Source organism: Crocodylus porosus, unplaced genomic scaffold (assembly GCF_001723895.1).
Source record: "Crocodylus porosus isolate Cpor-Errol unplaced genomic scaffold, CroPor_comp1, whole genome shotgun sequence".
Classification (NCBI taxonomy): Eukaryota; Metazoa; Chordata; order Crocodylia; family Crocodylidae; genus Crocodylus; species Crocodylus porosus.
This window is the reverse complement of record NW_017728947.1, coordinates 56779795-56800450: the sequence shown is the minus strand read 5'-3', so window position 1 is coordinate 56800450 and position 20656 is coordinate 56779795. Positions and strand designations below refer to the sequence as shown.

Here is a 20656-nt window from a genome sequence, read left to right as displayed (position 1 = left end):
GAGCGGGCGCGGGGCGTGATCCCCGCCAAGGGCACCTGCACCCCCAGGTACGAGCCATCGTCTCGGCCCCGAGCGGCTGGGAGGGGCGCGGGGCCCTGCCCCACGGAGGTCCTCTGCCCCTGGCAGCACTGAGCACGGCTGGGGGTGCCTGGGTGCATGGCACACCTGAGACACCCCCCGCCCCCTTCAGCCCGTGTGCCCGCCCTTCGTGGTGGTGCTGCCCCGGTGCCCCTGCGGGTGCCAGGCAGGGCGGCTCTGTCGCCCTCCGGCCGCTTCCAGACAATGAGCAGGGCTAAGAGGCGGCAGGGCCAGCCGCTTGGGCCCATCCCGCGGGCAGGAGCCACCTGCTTCTCTGCCCAGCAGCAAGGAGGGGGCCGGTTCCCACAGGCAGGCGCCGTGGACAGTGCCTGTCCCCCTGGGCACGGCGGGATTGAATTGCAGCCAGCCACTGTTAGGGGGAGGTGGCTGAGACACGCAGGAAGGCATGAAGCCGAGGCGTGTAAAACCTTGAAAGCAACCAGAGTATTGACCTGTTTGGCTAGCCTGCTTCTGCCGCGAGGCATGGAGGTACCCGCCTAGGGTCAGCAGTAGAGAGACATCTGTACAGAACCACAGAGCACAAAGCAGGCGGTCAGCTGCCAAAGGCCATTCACACACATTGCAGTCCGTTTTGTGTTTCAATGAAAGATTGTGCATGCCAAACTGTGATACCGCCCCCCCCCCGTTAGTTTAACAGAAGTTTCCCCAGGCACTTTATAGAAACAGGTTAAAACACAGATTTTTTACTCTGCAATATTATTGTTCCGAAGGATATTGTTAGAAAAGTTGTCCTTATAATGACTACTTTTTGTTACGTATGTCTGGTGGCATCTACAAGGCATGAGGGGCTGTACAAACACCAAAAGAAGGCATGTTTCTTGCTCAAAAGTTCTTCTGTGTTCATCCTGCCCCTCTCTGCTACATGCCCCAATGTACAGCTTACGAAATTAGGTATGCATGGGCACAGTCACTTTCCAGCATCACAGCAGCTACATTATCACAGGGCATGATCCAGCCCTAAACATTTAAATGAATTTATATTTGTCACACTGGAGGCAAGAGGGCTGCCAAACTATTCAGACAGTCTGTGTTATCAATGCACAGCAGAAGATCAGCTAAACACAAATACAGTTACAAAGGCAAAGAATTGCCACCCTTACTAAATACAAACAATAAACTTTAGATTCATGCTCAGATTTCTGGACCTGCCTAAGGGAACTGGGCAGTCAGATCTCTTTAGTGAGCTCTGAAAACTACAATATTCATGCACTATTTTAAAAACACCCTCCTAGTGTAACCATTTCACAACAGATTTTTGTCTTACATCTGGCAAATCTGGTGACACACCACCTATCAAATCCTGCAAACTTTGCTCACTTGAATATTCTTGCTCAAGGAGGGAGCTCCAAAGAAGGCAGCTCCAAAAACCTCTTCCATTTCCAGTTCATAGCTACAGTTAGTTGATGGCTTATTTGTGTGCTTGTGTGTGTGTGTGTGGGTGTGGATTGTAAAGCTAACCTTTTTTGCTTGTGTCTGTGAATATTACATAACATTACATTTTATCATCCAGATAGACACACAAGGAAAAAAGTGAGTTTTATAGCTCTTGTCTTTGATCTTGGTGAACGTTCTGTTCCATCAGATAGCTATTGTTGCCTGAAAAAGGTAGCATCCCTTAGGCTTTTTCTAGATTAGGATAAAAGGTGGTGTGCTTTGTTTTGAATATTGAGTAATATGTTTTAAGAAATACATTTTAAACTGTTACTGTCAAAAATAACTGTAAGCCTAGTGCCCCACTGAGCTAGCCTGGGTAGGGCACACATGAAAATAATGTGATGAGTATCACATCTGGCTCACTTTTGAGTGTCCAATGCGGATGACCAAGTAACAATTTACACTGCCACCACACACATGGTATATTTCGACATGTAATATACCCTCACATGGTATAGCTGGCATGTACTGGGTGGCAGTGATGCTCCCAGGCAGGAGCCTCAGGTCCGGCATATATTACACGTATATGTGCATGTATGTGAGGATACAGTGGCAGCTCTAGCTATTTAATGGTAAATTCAATATTGTGTTCAGTGGAGTCAAAGGACAGGAACTGAAAAGTCTAAACTTTCCTTGGCAGTGGAAAGTAGAATATGTGAGAGAGAATTGTTTTAATATAGTCAAGAGTCTCATTAAAAAATGATCATGGATCTTCTCAAGAATAAATTCTGCTGCTGTAGTGAAAAAATACCGTTTTTTTTTTTCAAGGAAGAAGATACCAAGTATCTTGTATTACTGGTCATGGAAAGGCAAAATCAGTTGGGCCCACCTTTATTTTTAGTCCATTCACTTGCTAACAAAATTCACTCTTTTCTCCACTGCTTTTTACTGCCATTGATTCAGGGTTATACCACAGATACATTTGATCTATTTTGTGTTCCTAAAAGCATGACAAGAGTTGGACTTAATCACACTCTCCATTAATCTATGGGACCTGAGGACTCCTAGCTTCTCACTTGGGAGTTGCAACCACATGCAGGATGGAAACCATAAATATGCATGTTATTGTGCATACACATTATCACAAGGTGCTGCCTCAAGACCTTGAATCTGGTGTCACAAGTCTTGACAGCAAAACATGTATTGGCTTAAATGAGAACTGAAAAGAGCTCCAAACTGAAAACACCACCAAATAACTAAGAGACTGATCTAAATTCTCTTAGTTATTTGGGAGTTCAGTCAGTTCTTAGTACAATAATGTGGGTTACTATGATGAGAAAATTAAGCAATCCTAAGCATGCTATCAGAATATAGACAAAAAATATATAATTGTAACTGTGAAGGAAACATTTGAGTCTATTAGATTTTAAACTAAATTATTTCTTCTTTAACTCTGTATTTTTGAGGCTATTTTTACCTGTAATGCTGTATATTACATGGCTGAGTCCTTAGATATTCTGACAGTGTTGTGCTGTCTTTATGACTTGCCCTAAACACTTTCACAGGTGAAGTCTGCATATCTAAAATACCTTTACATTTTATCCCCTGAGAAGATAAAAATCAGAGAAAAAAATAATTCCCTGTCCACTATTGTTTCACCACTGTATTGCTGTTTTCATGTTCCCAGTCCTCAAGAAAAGGTCTGTCAGCCTTTCTATTATAAACTGCTATTTAAATTCCATAGAAAAGTCCATTCTGAAGCTTCTATTCTAAGTCTCAGCAAAAATTCCATCAAGTGTAGGCTGAAACTTGGCACACAGAACAAAGAGGGATTTTTTTTAATTTGTGAAAAGTGGTTATAGTCAATATTTCTTGTGAGGCAAATCCTGGTATAGCAAAGGAAAAAAAAAATCTTGATTTGTTGTTAATGAAAGTTTGTGGAATTGAGTCCTGACTATTAAAATAGGGCTTCTGGAAGAAATAGGCTTTCGATTAGGCAAGATACAGATGGTCTCTTATTTATTTTCCCTCTCGTGATTGTAATTTTCTATTTTAAAGAGAACATTATTTGTGATTACTTCTATCAATTGTTCATGAGCTGTCAACAGAGCTAGCCTATGCTATAACTCCCTGTTCTTTTTATTACTTCTTTGTGTTCCTTAACTGCTTGTTTTTTTCATTCTTACTTAATATATTTTAACTTTTAGGTTGTAAGTTATATACACTTATATGGGTTATGGAGCATGCAACATGTTTATATAGTGTCCCTAACAGACAGGCTCAGACCTAGTTGAAGGCTCTGTGTGCTGCCACAATGCACATTATTAATATTCATAATTTTAAAAATAAAATAAATGTACATTACTTAGGGAGATGCTGAGCAATGGCTTCTGCTATGTTCCAGATTTGTATGTTGTCTTCAGAGGGATGTCATATAGCTGAAACTGTATTTAGGAACCTCTCAGCTGCAGTAGCCAGAGATATCAGTTGGTAAAAAAAGAAGGGCTCTATTTCAGTGTCTGAACCTACCTTCCTTGCATGTCCAGAGAACAGAGTGGTAGGGGGTTGTCCAGCAATACTGGATTAAATCCCTGAAGTTGTTAACACTTTTTCTGTAACCATATTTAGTATCCTGCCTGCATTCATGAATACCCACATAACAGTACATGGGAAGATTACACAGCTTTGGCAAAGCAACAGCCCAAGGCAGAAACCACTTTGAAAAATAGAGGCTGTCAACAGATATTAAGCCAAAGAGTGACAGGAAGGCTGAGGTAAACACGACTGTAGATCACAGCTGCAAGGACAGGAAGGATGACAAGTAACATTCACAATAGGTTCTCAATGCTGTAATCCAATACAGAACTGATTCATTTTGCCTCTAGACCAATACAGCTACAACCTAGATACCTGACATAATCCATTATATGAATCTGAAAACTAACCAAAGCTTGATCTGAGAAAACACTAGACATAACAGAGTACAAAGACGAGGAATTTTCAGCTGGCTGCGGTGCAAATTAAAACCCATACAATGGAATTGCCCCAGAAACCCTGGTACAGAGACATACATGCACTTGTGTTGATGTTACAGCCTTTCAATACAGCCAATTAAGTTAAGTTTAGCATGCTCAGGAACGTCCATGCATACTAAGGCCCTTTGCATCTACATTGCACTGAGGAGTATGCCAATGGAGATTTCCCAGAGGCTATGCTCTCTTACATGCATGTTTTAGAGCAACTTTAATTTACAGTCTCACAACACCTTTTCTTGGTGTTCTTCTGATCACACCTTCCTTTCTTTTAGCCACCTGCATTTTGTGTGAAGGAGGAAAATCAGGTGCTTGATTAAAAGAAAAATCCTGAATCCTCCAACTGTAGATCTCAGTCTTTTGGGACTTGAGCTACTCCGCACTGGATCCAAGGCACCTGGCCATAACTTTTGTGAGCTGCGTGGCACCCAATTCCAAAAACTAATTATCTATTACACTTTACAGTGTTTACTTTTTTGCAGTGGGGCTGGGCAGTGGGGTGTGAGATCAGCTGGGCACAGACAATAGCAGGGGTGGAGAAGGGAGTGTAACAGGGAGCCAGGGGGCTCTTGTCACCTTAAGAGAGGGAAGCAGGCTAAGCCAGCTGTGTGGAGCCACTGGGGTAGGAGTGCAGGCTGGCCCTTAATTAGGAGGGGATAACTCCTATGTGGCTGGGGAGAAGTTACATGACAGAAAGTGGGGAAAGGGCTTCCAGGCATATAAGCTTAGGATTTGAGCCACAGTGGTCAGTCAGGCCCTACAGGCTGCAGGGAGAGGAACTCCCACAGGGAAGCTGACTGTGGGAAGCAGTGCCCAGGGACGCCCAAGCTACCCACAAGGATGAGAGCAGACCTAGCCCTGGGAGTTATAGATTGTGACAGGATGTTGACAGACAACAGGAGGGACACACTTGTGTGAAAGCTGTTTGTTTATATTTCAGTTGTGTTGGTATCTGTTTGTTTATTGAATAACTGGCAGACGGGGAGTGGCTGGAGAGATAGAGAAGGCCATGAGCAGGGTACCTGGTAGACACCCTCCACTGTGAAGCAGAGGCCCAAAGAGCCAGGGCCCAAGTCAGTGAACCTGGGCTAAGTGGCCTCAGCTAGAGGAAAAAGGGGCCAAGGCTGACCAGGCTGAAGCCTGGACAAGGGTTAGGGTCTGAGTGGCCCAGCGTTACTCCAGGCAGAAAGAAAGAGAGAGAGATTTCAGGGTGTTGGGATCTGAACTCCAAGTCAAGTGGGCCAGGGGAGCCTATAGAGGGAAAAAAGAAATGAGGAAGAGCACTTAAAGCTCATCAGCTTCTATGGGCAACCTCCTCTCAACACTGAAGGCATGGCAGGTGAGACATCAGGGGAAGACCCCAAGAGGCAGAAGTAAAGAGCTGGTCTGGCTCAAGGTGGCCAGTAGGGGACATCATAGCAGCCGTCAGGTGCCATCCTGTTACACTCTGCTTCTCATCACACTTCTCTTAGGCTCTCACAACTCACAGCAACCTCCAAAGGATCTCACGGCACACTGGGGTGCCACGGCACCATGGCTAAGAAACGTGACTCTAACTGAATTGAGAATGTGGATGAACAAAAAAGCATAGAGAGAGACATATAGTGCTGATATAGGACATGCATGTATGTTGTAAAGTTATATTACAATATAGTTAGAGTATAGTGTGCACAATCACACAGCTTTACCACCTTGTAAATTACTTAAATCCAAGTCAAAGTTACCTCTTGAAAAATACGTAGTGACTTTACTACATAAGAAAGTCAGCGTGTAGAACACGCTCCACTTCTGCTCCTCAGTTTCATACTTTACTCAATACAAACCCGCCTTCTTACTAGCTAGAAACTAGTGTCTGTAATAGCACCTACTGAGGACAGACAGCTTAGGAAAGCTATGTCTGTTCCTCACTTGGGAATACATGTACGGTACTATGGAAGTAGAATCCACAATAATCATGCCAGTCCACACTCATAGACTAACAGGTGGCAAAGGTGACAGGAAGAGGAAGACAGATATTACTGGAGGTCCCACTAATCCACAGATCTCCAGATGCTTTTAATATCATACTTAAGGGGCCAGTTTTCTACCAGTGTCTGAGTAATTCTCATGGATTTCCATCAAAGATGCCCATGTCCAGCACTGTAAGATTTGGGTCTGTGGTGTGAGGGGGAAAAAAAGAATTACAAAGTACACAGTAGTGAAAACACTGCAGCTCCTGTTGCAACTGAGAATTAATGCCTTCCCAATATTGTTTAGAATAATACTTGCAGACCCACTTTACAGATGTTCTTAAAAATGCTGGATTCTTTCCCTGTGCCTTCGTTAGTTTGAGTCATATGCCTTCTCCTGCTGGGTGGCTCGGAGGGAAGCAAAATTAATGAAATGGAGTAGCTGTGCAGTGGGGAAGACAGCTCTATGGCGTCATTTCCCTGCTGTGTAAAGCTGCTTCTGCCACAATGCCTGAGATCAGCTCCATGTGTTTGCACAGTCTAGCCAGCCAAAGGGGGAAAGAATTGAGGAAAAGCCAGTTAATACCATATGTTCTCAGCACTAACCTTCTGCAGCATTTAATACTGTGTGCATGGGGAGAGCTGGGGAGAGCCAATGACCACACACACTTGAGGGCAGGGCAGAGATCATGAGGTCTGTGGATTTATCCTTTGCTAATCCCATTTTTGCTCCTTTCACAAGCCATGCCCTCCACTTGATTTATATCACAAAAGGCTCCACCTGCCAAATCAAGTAAAGTAGCAGAAAGGAGCACGCTTAGGAGGTTTTAAGTGTTTACATTTTCATGTGGGGTGCAGAAGACACAATCCTTTCTCTCTGGTTGTTTTTGCTGCCTCAGGAGGGCCAGGATTTTCCTCCTTACATTCTGGTATTTTCTAAGGAAAGCAACGTGACTTCCAAAGCTTCATAAATTTAATTTTCATGCTGTCTAGACATCTTGGTGAAAGTGAGGAGGGAAGTAAATAGAATAACTAACACAACCAATAGTAGTAGATAACAGGAGCTGTTAATTCCACTTTACTCTTTGGTCTGTGCCTCCCTGTCCTGTCTCTGCTTCTGTGCCTCGCTTACATCCAGCTGAGATTGGAAAAATGCAAGTCTGACCGGCTGCTTTTGTAAACTGCTTCCCTTTTGTACCAGCGTGATCTTCCCTGCCCACACAGCTCCAAAGTTGTTGTCTATGTGGCACAACTTTGAAATGACCATCCACAGATTGCTTTTCTTTTCCTGCTATTAGCTTTTTATTCACTTGCAGTATCATTAAGCATGTATTTAGAAATATTAGGGTTCTTATGTGTATAAGAATGTATGTAAGCAAAAATGGGATGCAGTTTAATATATGAAAGGATGATACGTCTATTTTTATGATCTGTTATGTTTGTAGCTAGATGTTCTTTTGAGGGAGACGGGCAGATTCTCTGCAACTATTTTATACATTCCCACAACTGGCTTCAAAGGATTTTGCATGGGAACAGTTTTTGCTTGATATTTATATTGGAATTAAATATAGTAGAAAGGAAATGAGAAAAGATCTAGAATTTGGTTTAGTTTAGTGTGGACCATTATTTTAGCACTGAAATTTACCGCCCCACACAGTTAAGATTGATTGGCAGCTACTTGTACCTTACCAGAACACTGAGTTCAACTTCACTTAAAACACTGAAAATTGGGACTTAACGAGAAAGGTAAAATGAACTTTAAAATACTGAAATTCAAAGACTACTGAATTAGTGTACTCAAAGTCCTGAACAACAAAACCAGCTACTCCACTTACTGGAACTGGCAAGAACCATTGGGAACATATAATTTTTCAGCCAGAGTTGCTCAGTAATAAGTAGGCATAGTGAATTACTAAGTATAGACGCCATTTCATGTATATCATAGAAGGTATTCTTTAATTCTTTGGCATGCACTCCTACTACTCTTCATTGGAGGGACAACAGTATTGACTACTAGTGGGATTACTTTAACAAGGCTTTATAAAGTTTGGGTAGAGTACACTTTAAAGTGTAGCCCATAAAAGCTGCTAGTGTCTGATTTATAATAACATGTACAGTAAGGCATTCCTATACCTCAACAGAAGATGTGCAGTCCTATGCGGAAAGCAACCTTTATCCAGAGCTATAACATGGATCATTTACTTGAATGTCTGGACAAATCTTGTCACTAATCTGTCTGTGGCAGGGTGGTAAAGAAGCAATGAGGCATTTCTTTTTGACAAACTCCTCAGGTGTCAATTGAGCTTCATTGTCACAATCTATTCAGGAACTCCTCTCTTGGACAACAACTCTTTGATCACTTGCACTGACTTAGTTGAATTCATATAGAGAACTCAGCCATTTAAAATGGGCACTTACTGAAACCAATATGTGCTATAAATGGTTTAGCATAGTCTGCGGGAATTTACTGTCAGTGAATACTTAGCCAGAGATGAAAAAGAACACTTATAAACATCTGGAGTGTGCCCACACAAGCACGCTCATGCACTCTGTGGTGCCTCAAAGGCTTTTGAGGGGCTGCAAAATGCAGTCTGTGCATGTGATTTGGTTTTCTGAACTGCATACTGCCCAGGTGTTTGCCCCAGCCTCCCCTACCCTAGCCAGGGCAATTTGCCATACACCAAAGCGCACATACAGGAGGATTCCCCAGGGACAGCTAGTAGTAGCATAAATATATGCCACTGCTATTTGTTGCCGGGGAAAATGGCCATGTGTGATTGTCTGGACACACCCATTGCATTTGTTAGCAACTTGGATACTGTTGGAAAATGGTTTGCCATTTTCTATATTGCTTTTTGGCCACCACACAGAAGTTCTTTCATGTTTACATTTTCCAAATAGCTTACAGAGAAATCTGAATTTTCATGTTGGTTGGAACTCATTATCCTATTAGTGAGCACTCATATTTTGAGGTTAGAAGTTGAACTGGAAGATGATGACTTACAATGGGTGTAAGAGATGTTGGAGCATGGACTGACAGACTCACACCTTTGTGTTCAGATCAGTTTTGTATAAATTATATAAATTGCATTGTGTTTAGTATCAGACAGATGTGCAGCTATCCTTGTGTAGCTCATGTGGCATGTGACTATTATTGTACCTCATTAGGTGGTAATGGAGCAAGCAAGAACCTGTTTGATTTTAGCAAACAGCTACCCTGGAATAGGTGTGGATACATGGCAGCTATAGAGGTAACTTACACCAGTAGAATTTTATGACTGATTTCTCAGGGGTAATCTCTGTTGCAGTGGTCTCCAACCTTTTTATGGTGAAGATCACTTTTTGCAAGTAAAGGGCACCCCAGGATCTACTGCACCCCCTGCCCCACCCCCTCCCCCACCTCCTACCTCCTTTCCCATCCTTACCATGCCCCACACACCCCTAGACCACGGAGAATCCCAGACCCAGCCAGACTGGGGCCTGATGCCACGTTCATCTGGCTGCCAGGCAGGCACGACTCAGCACAGCTGTGAGAGAGAAGTGGGATCGGCCTCAGCCTGGTTGAGTCTGGGACAATCTGGTCATCCAGGGTGTCAGGTAGTCACTGGGTACGTCCTGCTGACATTCACTGGCTCCTCAGGGTGGCTGCGCCCCTTATGGTAGATTTGGGTGAGGTCTGGTGTCCTTTCTTTTCCCGCCTGCCACGACTTTGATGATTAAAAGAGGCTTACAAAAAGGGAGGTGGTGACTAGCCATCACACACCCAGATCGATCATAGGGGCTGTCCCAGTGCCCAAAGTCCAAAAATGGATGCGCGGGAAGGACCAACTTAAAACCAATCTCTTTACTTTCGTTCGTTTTATTTCTTTCGGGTTCACTGAAATCTTATGACCTGTTCATCTTCTGGACATTGTCAAGGTCTGGTTCCTGTGCTTGGGGTTGGTTACCCCCAGGGGTCTTCAGCGGCTTACTTTCCCCGCTCTGGACTCTTCCCAAATACTTTGCATCAGGACCGCGCCGGCTTATTTGATGGTGTGCACTGCTTAATGAGGTAGGGAATTCCTGCTGGGATGATCAGCTGGGCAGGGACATGGTCCTCATAGCTCGGGGTTTTCTGCCAGCTCCCGGTCCAGTCATGGAGTCCCTCTGGGTGCACACTTCCTTTCTCTTCCTGGGAGAATGCCTGGCCCTGATCTGGGCTCTCTAGCCGGCAGGGAGGCAGCAAAGAGAAAGAGAAGAAGAAAAAGAAAAAAAAAACCCTGCAGCAGATGGTTTGGGCGGATCCGTCACCTCTGCCACTCCTGGGATCTTTCCCCGATCTGCCTTCTACCCCCTTGCCTCTTCTGCCTTCCTCTTCACTCCCGTCGTGAGGGTGCCACCATGTCTTCAGGGTCTGATCAAGGGCTTACCCAATCTTCCCTGTCTTCGCCGCGTGTCTCCAGCTCCCAAGCTTCTCTCTCCTGTTCTTCTGCCATCCTTCTCTGCCTCCCCTGGGTTCCACTCCTGGCCTCCAGATATTGCCCCTGCTGCAGATTGGCAACAATCTGCTTCAGCTGTTGAGGAGGTAAAGCCAGGCAGGTGCAGATGAGGAGCTCTCATCGTAGCGTGGACATTGTGATGTGTTGCAGTTCATGCCCCTGGTCGGAGATGCACCCTAGGTGAGCACCCTCTGGACTCTCACACAGGGGTGCTGGGCCCTGAGCACAGGTGGGGTGGGGCACAGGCACCTGGGGCCTCCGCTGAGCTGTGTCCAGCGGTGGGAGCCCCCCAACGCACCCCTGGATGACCAGATCTTCCCAGACCTGGCTGGGCTGGGCCCACTCCATGTGAGTCTCCACTGCTGAGCTGAGCCACTGGGCTGTACAGTCAGTCGCTCACCGTGAGGGCCTTGATCTGGCCTCCACCCCTTCCCTCCCCCACAGATTGACATGCTGGAGCTGGGGGGGGAAGGGACAGGCATGCGCCCAGATCTCCCCCAGCCCAGGATTGACCAAAAGAGGCTCCAGGACCTACCTGTCAATCAGGATCAATGGGTTGGTGACTACTGCTCTGCTGGCTTGGTGAAGTTGCATTAGTTTAGAATTTTGTGTTGCCTATCTGCTACCATACTTTTTTACACTGGTATATTGCCAGTTATATTAGCATAAACTTGTTGTCTGATTAGGGCACTAGTGATTTTTTTTTTGATTTCTCAGACTAGACAGAGAGCTTCTCTCTCACCTTAAGCAGAATTACATTCTTCTGGGGTAAGAAATCCAGTAACAAAGGCAAACAGCAATTCAATCGAATCAATATGATCCTCCATCACATGTGAAATTACCGGTCCTAGTTGTTTCAGGGTGGCATTACGAGCTAATGTTGGAGGCAACAATGTATTAAAGCATACAGAATCCTTTCAGGTATTATAAGCTTCTTGGGTGCCCTAAGGATTACCTCAATTTTTGTTATTTATGTCCCCTGTTTCCAAAGGCGGCATGTTTACAATAAAGCCTTTTCCAATTAACATTTTACTTTGTTTACTCTAAGCTTATAATCAGCCTGACAAATACCATACCTCCCTGAAATTCTCAAGACGTTTGTTAATGCTGGCTCCTGTTAAGAGCATATTGTCCAAGTAACACTGAGTGCTAGGAGTGACCTGTAATATCTAGTCCATGGCTCACTTTCACAGAGAGGACTTATCAACATATGCAGGCACATGTCCATGCAGCAGCTCAATAGCAGCACCACAAATTTATACCAGAGATTTGTGCCTCAGCACACGTGCTTCAACATGCACTTTGGTGTGGGACAAATTGTGCCACTTGGACAAACTGACCCTGCCCAGCTCATCCCAGATCTGCAGCCAGGGGGAGCTGAAAGCTGGGAAAAGCACCTGTGCTGACCCCAGCAGTATAACAAGCTGCCCTGGCATGAAGCTCAGGGCTACTTGCCCTCAGGAGATTCTGGGGCCCACTCAGGCGCATTTATTTTCATGTTTTGACCCTTTCATAGTTTCATAGTTTCTAGGGTCAGAAGGGACCTGAACAGACCATCAAGTCTGACCCCCTGCCCTGGGCAGGAACAAGTGCTGGGATCACAATACCCCAGCCAGATATCTATCCAACCTCCTCTTGAAGACCCCCAAAGTATGGGAGAGCACCACCTCCCTTGGGAGCCCATTCCAGAGCCTGGCAGCCCTAACCGTAAAGTAATGCCTCCTGATATCAAGCCTGAACCTGCTCTTAATCAATTTGTGGCCTTTATTCCTTCTTATCCCAGGTGGTGCCCAGGGGGAACAGAGCCTCACTTATTTTCTGCTGGTCCCCCCGGTGAGTTTCTAGACAGCCACCAGATCCCCTCTCAGTCTTCTTTTGTGGAGGCTGAATAGATTCAGACCCTTTAGTCTATCTTCATAGGCCTTGGCATGCTGCCCCCTGACGGTGCGAGTGGCCCTCCTCTGGACCCTGTCAATGCTAGCCACATCCCTCTTGAAGTGCAGTGCCCAGGACTGGATGCAGTACTCCAACTGTGGCCTGACCAGTGCCACATAGAGGGGAAGGATCAGCTCCCTGGACCTCCTTGTGATGCATCTGTAGATGCACGAAAAGGTGTGGTTAGCCTTACTGACCACTTCCTCACATTGGCAGCTCATGTCTATCCTGGAGTCAACAATGACTCCAAGATCCCTTTCAGCCACAGTGTTGTTGAGAAGGGTGTTCCCCAGCCTATAGGTGTGTTGCAGATTCATTCTACCCTGCACTCGTCTGTGTTGAATTCCATTCTATTCTCATCCGCCCACCTCTGTAACCTGTCTATATCTGGATTCTGTCCTTCTCCTCCAGTGTACCCACTTCTCCCCACATCTTTGTGTCACCAGCAAATTTAGACAGCATGCTTTCCATGCCCTCCTCCAAGTTGCTGATAAAGATATTGAATAGCACAGGCCCGAGGATTAAGCCCTGGGGAACTACAGTGCCCACATCCCTCCAGGTCAAAAATGACCCATCCACCACCACTCTCTGGGTGCGACCATCAAGCCAATTTGCCACCCATCTGACTGTGTAGGCATCAATGCCACAGTTGCCTAGTTTTTTTTTATGAGAACGGGGTGAGAAACCATGTCAAAGTCCTTCTTGAAGTCCAGGTAGATGACATCCACCTCAACGCCCGCATCCAAGGACTTGGTGACTGGTTGTAAAAGGAAACAAGGTTAGTCAGACAGGATCTGCCCACAGTGAACCTGTGTTCATTGCCCCTGAGCATTACCTCCCATGCTGGGCCCCTGCAGATGTGTTCCTTGATAATTTTCTCAAAGGTCTTCCCAAGGACCGAGGTGAGACTAACTGGCCTATAGTTACCCGGGTTCTCCTTTCTCCCCTTCTTGTAAATGGGGACCACATTGGCTCTTTTCCAGTCCTCTGGGACCTGGCCAGAGTACCACAAGCACTCATACAGCTGTGCCAGGGGCCCTGCTATGACCTCTGCCAATTCCCTCAGTACCCTCAGATAAAGAGCATCTGGACCTGCTAATTTAAACACATCCAGCTCCTCCAGAAGTTCCCTAACTAGACCGTCCCTGACCCTAGGCATGGCATCATGTCCCCTGAGCCTGTCCATAATCCTAGTTGGGGAGTTGTCCTGGTCCCTGCTCAGAAATATGGAGGCAAAGAACTAGTTGAAGAGATCAGTTTTTTCCATTGCTGCAATCACCAGATTGCCAAGCCTGTCCTGTAGGGGCCCCACGTTACCTGGTGCCTTCTTCTTACTCCATATGTATAAGAAAAAGGACATTTTGTTATCCTTAATTCTGGTTGCCATCCCTAGTTCCGTCTCTGCCTTGGCTTTCCTAACTGCCTTTGACCCACATGACACGCCTGTTTTTTTCATTAGTTGTTCCAAGAGTTTAGTTGTTCCATTCGTCCATTAGCGCATTTGTCCATGGACTGTAAAAGGGACTACTAGTTAGCTAGTTTGGCCTTCCCCATGGTAATTGGATGGACAAATAGGAACTTCTGGGAGAGAAGCCTCTGGGCGGAAGTTGGCCATGCCCCTTCCTGTCCCAGGCTGCTGCTGCTGCTGGTTGCTGCAGGCTTGGTCTCAGGAGCTTCTGGGGAGAAGATGGCCAGGCCCCTTCCTGCCTCTGACTACTGTTAGCTGCTGACTTGTTCTCAGCACTTTTGGGGCTAAATTGGCCACACCTCTTCCTGCCTTGGGCTGCTGCTGCCCCCCCCAACACACACACAGGGAGGACCTCTGATGCATGCCACTGCCCCACCGGGGAGAGGCCTACCGCACCCCAGCACCACACCCTAGCACTGCACCCCAGCTTCTGCACCCCTGTTCTGGCATGCTGCCCAGCCCACCACCAAGCCGTGGGGGGGGGAACAACCTGGGGACAGAGCCTGCGCTACCTGTTGGCCCCTCCCCCACCATCACTGCTGGAGCCTAAAGGTGCCTTGCCTGCCCCAGATGCCTTGGCAGGCCAGCCCCCACCTTTACCTCCAGTTTCACCTGAAGCATACCCTGAGTGGCTGAACTGGATGGCTGCTACCACTGCTGCTGCTGTTGCTGCTACTGCTGCTATCTGTTCTGCTGCACCACCTTGCACCACTCAACACCACACCTGCACTGGATTACTCCCTAATTTATTGTTCCTGCTGCCTCACTGCATCTGATCCTGCTTTGTTTTCATGCCTATTGCTCCGCTACTGAGTGCCTGGCTGGAGGCCTGAGGGGTTCTTGGACTGATCTTCAACAAAAAAGCCCCTCCCCTCCACTACCCCAGCCATCTTTTACATCTGCCTCAGCAGCCTTACCGTGTGCTTTCGCACTTGTATGGTAAATCCTGTGGTCCACTCCCCCTGGCCTGGTGTTTGTTGTGTGGCTGAATAAGACAGTTTGAGTCTCCCCAGCCCTTGTGTGTGTGTTTCCCCCTCCCCCACATTCCCCAAGCATAGCCCTCCTGTTTTTTTTTCCTGTGGGGCTGTAGCTCAGAAAGCTTCAGCCCCCTTCCCCCCTCGCATTTCCCCCACAACCCCAGCCTGCCTCTATTAGATTCACCAGCCCCACTGTATATTTTGGTTTTCTTTATTGTTTTCCCTTCCCTTATGTGAAGGAATGACAGGGCAGGAACCTTCTGGGGGGGCAGATGCCCCTACAAAGCTTCCTACAACCCCCACTATGGGGGTTCCAGCCAAGCCCCCAAGGAGATTCATAGATGTTAAGTTTGGAAGGGACCTCAGTAGGTCAAGTCCGACTCCCTGCCCTGGGCAAGAAAGAACGCTGGGGTCAGACGACCCCAGCTAGGTGCTTGTCCAGTCTCCTCTTGAAGACACTAAGGGTAAGGGAGAGCACCCTTGGAAGCCCATTCCAGATTCTGGCAACCCTTATTGTGAAGAAGTTCTTTCTAATGTCCAACCTAAATCTGCTCTCCATCAATTTGTGGCATTGTTCCTAGTTACACCATGGGGTGCCCTAGTAAATAGAGTATATCCTATTCCCTGCTACCCTCCCCTGATAGATTTATAGGCAGCCACAAGATCACCTCTCAGCCTTCTCTTGTGAAGGCTGAAGAGATCCAGGTCCCTCAGTCTCTTCTTGTAGGGCCTTACCTGCAGGCCCTCCTTTGAACCCTCCTCTGAACCTTCTCAAGATTCTCCCCAGAGGAGGTTGGTCAGGCTCTGCCTCTGGGGTGGGGGCTGCACCCTTCTGCTACAGAGGGATACTACCCAATGTATATAGACAACACTGGAACAACTTCTCTACAGATGTTGCCAGGATTTTCTATCACTTGAACCCTTTAAATCAATGATTTTCAACCAGGGTGCCAGGGCAGGCTGGCAAGCTGCAGTATCTTTTGAAGGGATCCAGGAAGTATGAGGAGATAGGCAGGCTCCTCCCTGCCTGGTCCCTGGCTTGCCTCCACTGCCTGACCCCTCTGCAAGGAACTAAGCACTGTAATAAACAAATTACTTTTTTGAAATGGGGTGTTGCTCCATTCACAAAAGTTATGGAGGGCCTCAAGTCAAATGATGGGTGCCTCAAGCCTAAAAAGTTTGAAAATCTCTGCTTTAAATCAAGCCTGGATGTCTTTCTAAAGAGAATATCTTCTTTGTTCAACTGTAAGATCTGGAATTGATGCAGGAAAAACTGGGTGAGGTCTCAAAACCTATGTCCCACAGAAGGGCAGACAAGGTGATCATACTGGTTCATTCTGAGTTGAAAATCTGTTAATCTATCAAAATCTTTAGATTGGGAGATGCAATCTCTTGCAGAGCCTTTCCATCTCTTAGCTATATATTAAAACCCCTCATTTTGCTCTTACAGAGAAAAAGTAAACCCAGAACCTTGCCAATCCTGTCTTACTGTGCCAGAAATCAGAAAGACGGAACCAAGCCACAATGAAGTGCCCTGGGAAAGAGGTTGTCCAGTCCATCACTGTCCAATTGCTGCATCTCCCAGCTTGGTGAGAGATCACTTACCTTCTTCCAGCTGCATGCTTGGACCAATCTCCACCCAAGCCAATGGCCAGGTGCCATCCAGTTCCCAGGATTCACATCAGCATCACTTGTATTACCATTGCAACCAGCAAGAGCCTAGAGGCAGCTATGCTTTGCCCCCACTACCCGGGCATGGAGAGAGAGCCACCTTGTGTTCTCACCATTCCAGCGGGGAACCCTTGCCAGCTCCTCACCATGAAAACCCTGAAGGTCATTGGAAACAGTGGTCACATGACCAGCATCAATCACGGACAGTACAGCACCACATTGTAACAGTCAGGTAAGCCGAAGTTTTTGCAAAAGGTCAGAGGGCTACTCATGGTCTCTCTTTGTATGGGGTAAAGGGACTGGGAAGAGCCTGGGGACTGGTGTGAAAGGAGGAGGACTGCAGCTTTGCCAGCTCCTTACTTCCTTTTTAGCTACATGCGCCACATAGATGCATAGAGGGGGCAGTGCTTTGATCCCTAGCTTTTGAATATGATGTACAAGCAGCTCCTAGCACTTGTGACACTCATAAGAACCAGAGAAATTGTGATGTTCCATTAAAAGAACTCCAGTAAATAAAACTAGTGTTCTCCCAGCTGGTGCCAGGACCTTCTGATCGAGCCGTGATCTTTATTTTGCTGTTCTCCATTTCCTTTCTACATCCTAAAAAATCTGTCACATGTCCTTTGATCTGGAAGAATTTCAGTGTGACTGAGATCTATAATGTATGCTGTGCAGGTGCCAAGGTGCTGGGGACTCCTGAATAACTTGTGGAGTTCCCTTTGTGGGAGAAGGAATGTTCCATCAGAACAGGAGAGCTACCTCTCATGGCACAGTTATGATCATAAAAATGAGTTTTTAAGGGTATTTCGACATTGTAATGGCACTACTTAGCATGCTTCACCCTTCCACTGCCACAGGCACAGTCTACACTTGGAGACACAGTATTGCCAACTCCCATGATTTTGGCATTGTTCTTAAAGTCTGTGCTTCGGAAATGTGAACAATTTAGCTTTCTTTTATATATATACATAAATATAAATATATATAAAAGAAAGCTACATTTTTCACATTCCCAAAGCATAGACTTTAAGGACAACACCAAAAATCATGAGAGTTGGCAACACTGGAGACATATCAGGAGGGCTGGTCTGAGGCCATCCCCTGCAGTTTCCTGCAAGACCTCAGTTCCCAGTGTGTTTGACAGCAGCCACTAGCGATGACCCTTGAGCAATCTCGGCAATGTACTTTTAGTATGGAGTGTGCAAGCAAGAGTGGGTAGGCAAAGTGTGCTCAGGGGTGTCCCTGCTAGGACATGCAGCCACCACAATATAGACAAGCCCTTAGGTAACATAGCTGCCCTCTGAGAATTAATGTGTGACTTCAAGTCACTGCCCATACTGAAATAAGGGAAAGCTGCATATTATCACTTGCTCCCAGGGGCATTGCTTCTGAGGCAGCCCTGTTCCTGGAAGCACTGTAACAATGCTCAGAGATTCCGCATGGGATGCAACCTTTAATTTGGTATAATATTCCACTACCCTCCTCCACCTACCACCACACTTCTTGGCTTCATATGATTTTTTTAGGAGCATTCTTGGCACTGACAAACCCTTCAATACCATATTAACACGCACCTTGGAAAGAGAAAATGCTTGGGATCTCTACCCCAACACATTGGTACAGAGCAAGGCTCATTTTATGTTCTCAGTTTATAGGTGTTAACAGAGAAAGACCAGTTATTTCAGGGGTGGGCAAAACGCGGCCCACGGGCCAAATGTAGCCCACCAGGCCATTGTATCTGGCCCACGAGGCCACTAAAAAATTTAGAAAAGAAATATTTATGTGCCCCTGGCTGCCTGTCATATGGCCCTCGATGGCTTGCCAAAACTCAGCAAGCAGCCCTCTGCCCGAAATAATTACCCAACCCTGAGTTATATTGTTGAGCTATCGCAGCCATAGGAGTGTGATCTGAATCCTATTTTACCTCACACTGTCAACAAAACTGTTGGTTTAATTTTCTATAGTAGGTTATTTCAGCAGCAGACACAGCAAGATTTGCAGAGCCCTGGCAGATTTTGCAGCTCTGGCAGTCAGAAAAATGATTAAATGACAGTATTCTATGGTTCAGCAAATCTAATGCAAAAATGAGTGAGAGAGAAATAAAATAGAAATGCATTTCTGCGCTTACTGTAACCATTGTTTAAAATACAAGGCAAAACCACCCCCACAAAACCAGAGCATATTATTCCAGTGAAGAAAGTGGTAAGTGATTTATTTATAAATTAACACACACCACCAAGTAGACCCCTTACCATGGTATGGGGTCTTTCCATTTGCTTTGCAAATTCTGCTGCTCAGTTTTACCATCCTGCCATCCATTCCACTCCTATAGAGCTGTTGCCATACAGCTGGAAGTGTTCCGTATGCTAGCACATTGCTATGTACAACAGTCCAGAATGACGACATAAGGTTTTACAGCTAAGGGAAATGGCAGAGAAGAAGGAAAGGCCCTTCAGAGCTGAATGTGGCTTTGGTTGCTGTGCAGGTGGGAAGCTCACACTCAAAGGTTTGTTAGCTACCTTCCAGTAACCCTGAAATCCTTAAAGGAGGCTTTGTTTCCAAAGCAGTGCATGGAGCCGTGCAACTAGAAATAACAAATATCCACCTTTGAAGGATACACTGGCAAACGGTTCTGAGCAGCTCCATATCCCTACTGGCCCTCCACTCACTACAAACATTGTCCACTGCAAAGAACCCAACAGGTATATAATGTTGACCCTTATGTAAAAGTCCCATAGTATTGAACAATAATCTGTATTTTGAACCATAATTTTGAACCTTTGTTATTGAATGGTCAAAAAATCATTAAGCAAAGTATTAAACTCTTTAGATTTGAGTGTACAGAGAATAGTGATGTAATTCCTGCAGGACTATATAATAGCCAAATTAAATTCTGTAGATTTTTTTCCATAAAACTATTAACTAGGACTGGGATTCAAGCCTACATCAACTCTTCTCTAGAATGCTGGTGAGGGGCTGTGCTGTTCACTAGAGTATTAAATTCATGCTGCAGCTTTTCCCAGCTGGAAATGTGCTGCATCATTTGTTGTTTTTCAGTCTCTGAAACGGTTAAGTTGCTTATGAGCAGCATAGCACTCAGTTTCATACTAAAATAATGCACCAGTGAATCTCTTTCTCTCTGCAGACATGACAAAGGCTTCAGGATGCCAAAAAGGTACGTTTAATATCAAATGCTTTTCTACCCTGTTATCACTGCTCTCCTACCATGCTATTAGGAAACACAGCATATTATTCCCAGTGACATCCCAGATAGGAGAAGCCTCAGAGGCAAGGTCAGAACACCGCATTAAGGATTTCCCATCTGTTTAGAAAGGTCATCTTCTGTTTGTGAAACAAATTTAACTTGTATTCAGAAAACACTGCATTGTCTATCTAGCTTTTCGCAGAACAGGACTTACCTCTGGCTCATCCAACACTTCTATTTGTTTTTCTTGTCTGGCAAGACCAAGGAAGCAGCCTGGCTAACTAGACAGGTGCCAGCCTTGGAGTCAGGAAACCTGCAGGACGCTATGCACAGCTCTGCCACTAACTTTTCAAGAGACCTTAGCAAGTCACTCCACTTCTTAGTCCTTCATTCCCCATTATAATTGTTATCTGCCGGGTAAAGTGCTGTGACACTAAGACACATGGATAAAATATAACACTAATGTTG

General features: G+C 45.8%; 1 protein-coding gene across 1 annotated transcript in view; it reads left to right on the top strand.

Annotated features, from left to right (window-relative positions):
- Positions 1-20656, top strand: part of DISP2 (dispatched RND transporter family member 2) — a 34822-nt gene that overhangs the window by 1681 nt on the left and 12485 nt on the right. The window contains exons 2-4 of the mRNA XM_019551047.1: positions 4102-4247; positions 16763-17215; positions 20129-20158. Of these exons, the coding sequence (XP_019406592.1) occupies positions 4102-4247; positions 16763-17215; positions 20129-20158 (629 nt within the window). The remainder of the gene's footprint in view (positions 1-4101; positions 4248-16762; positions 17216-20128; positions 20159-20656) is intronic.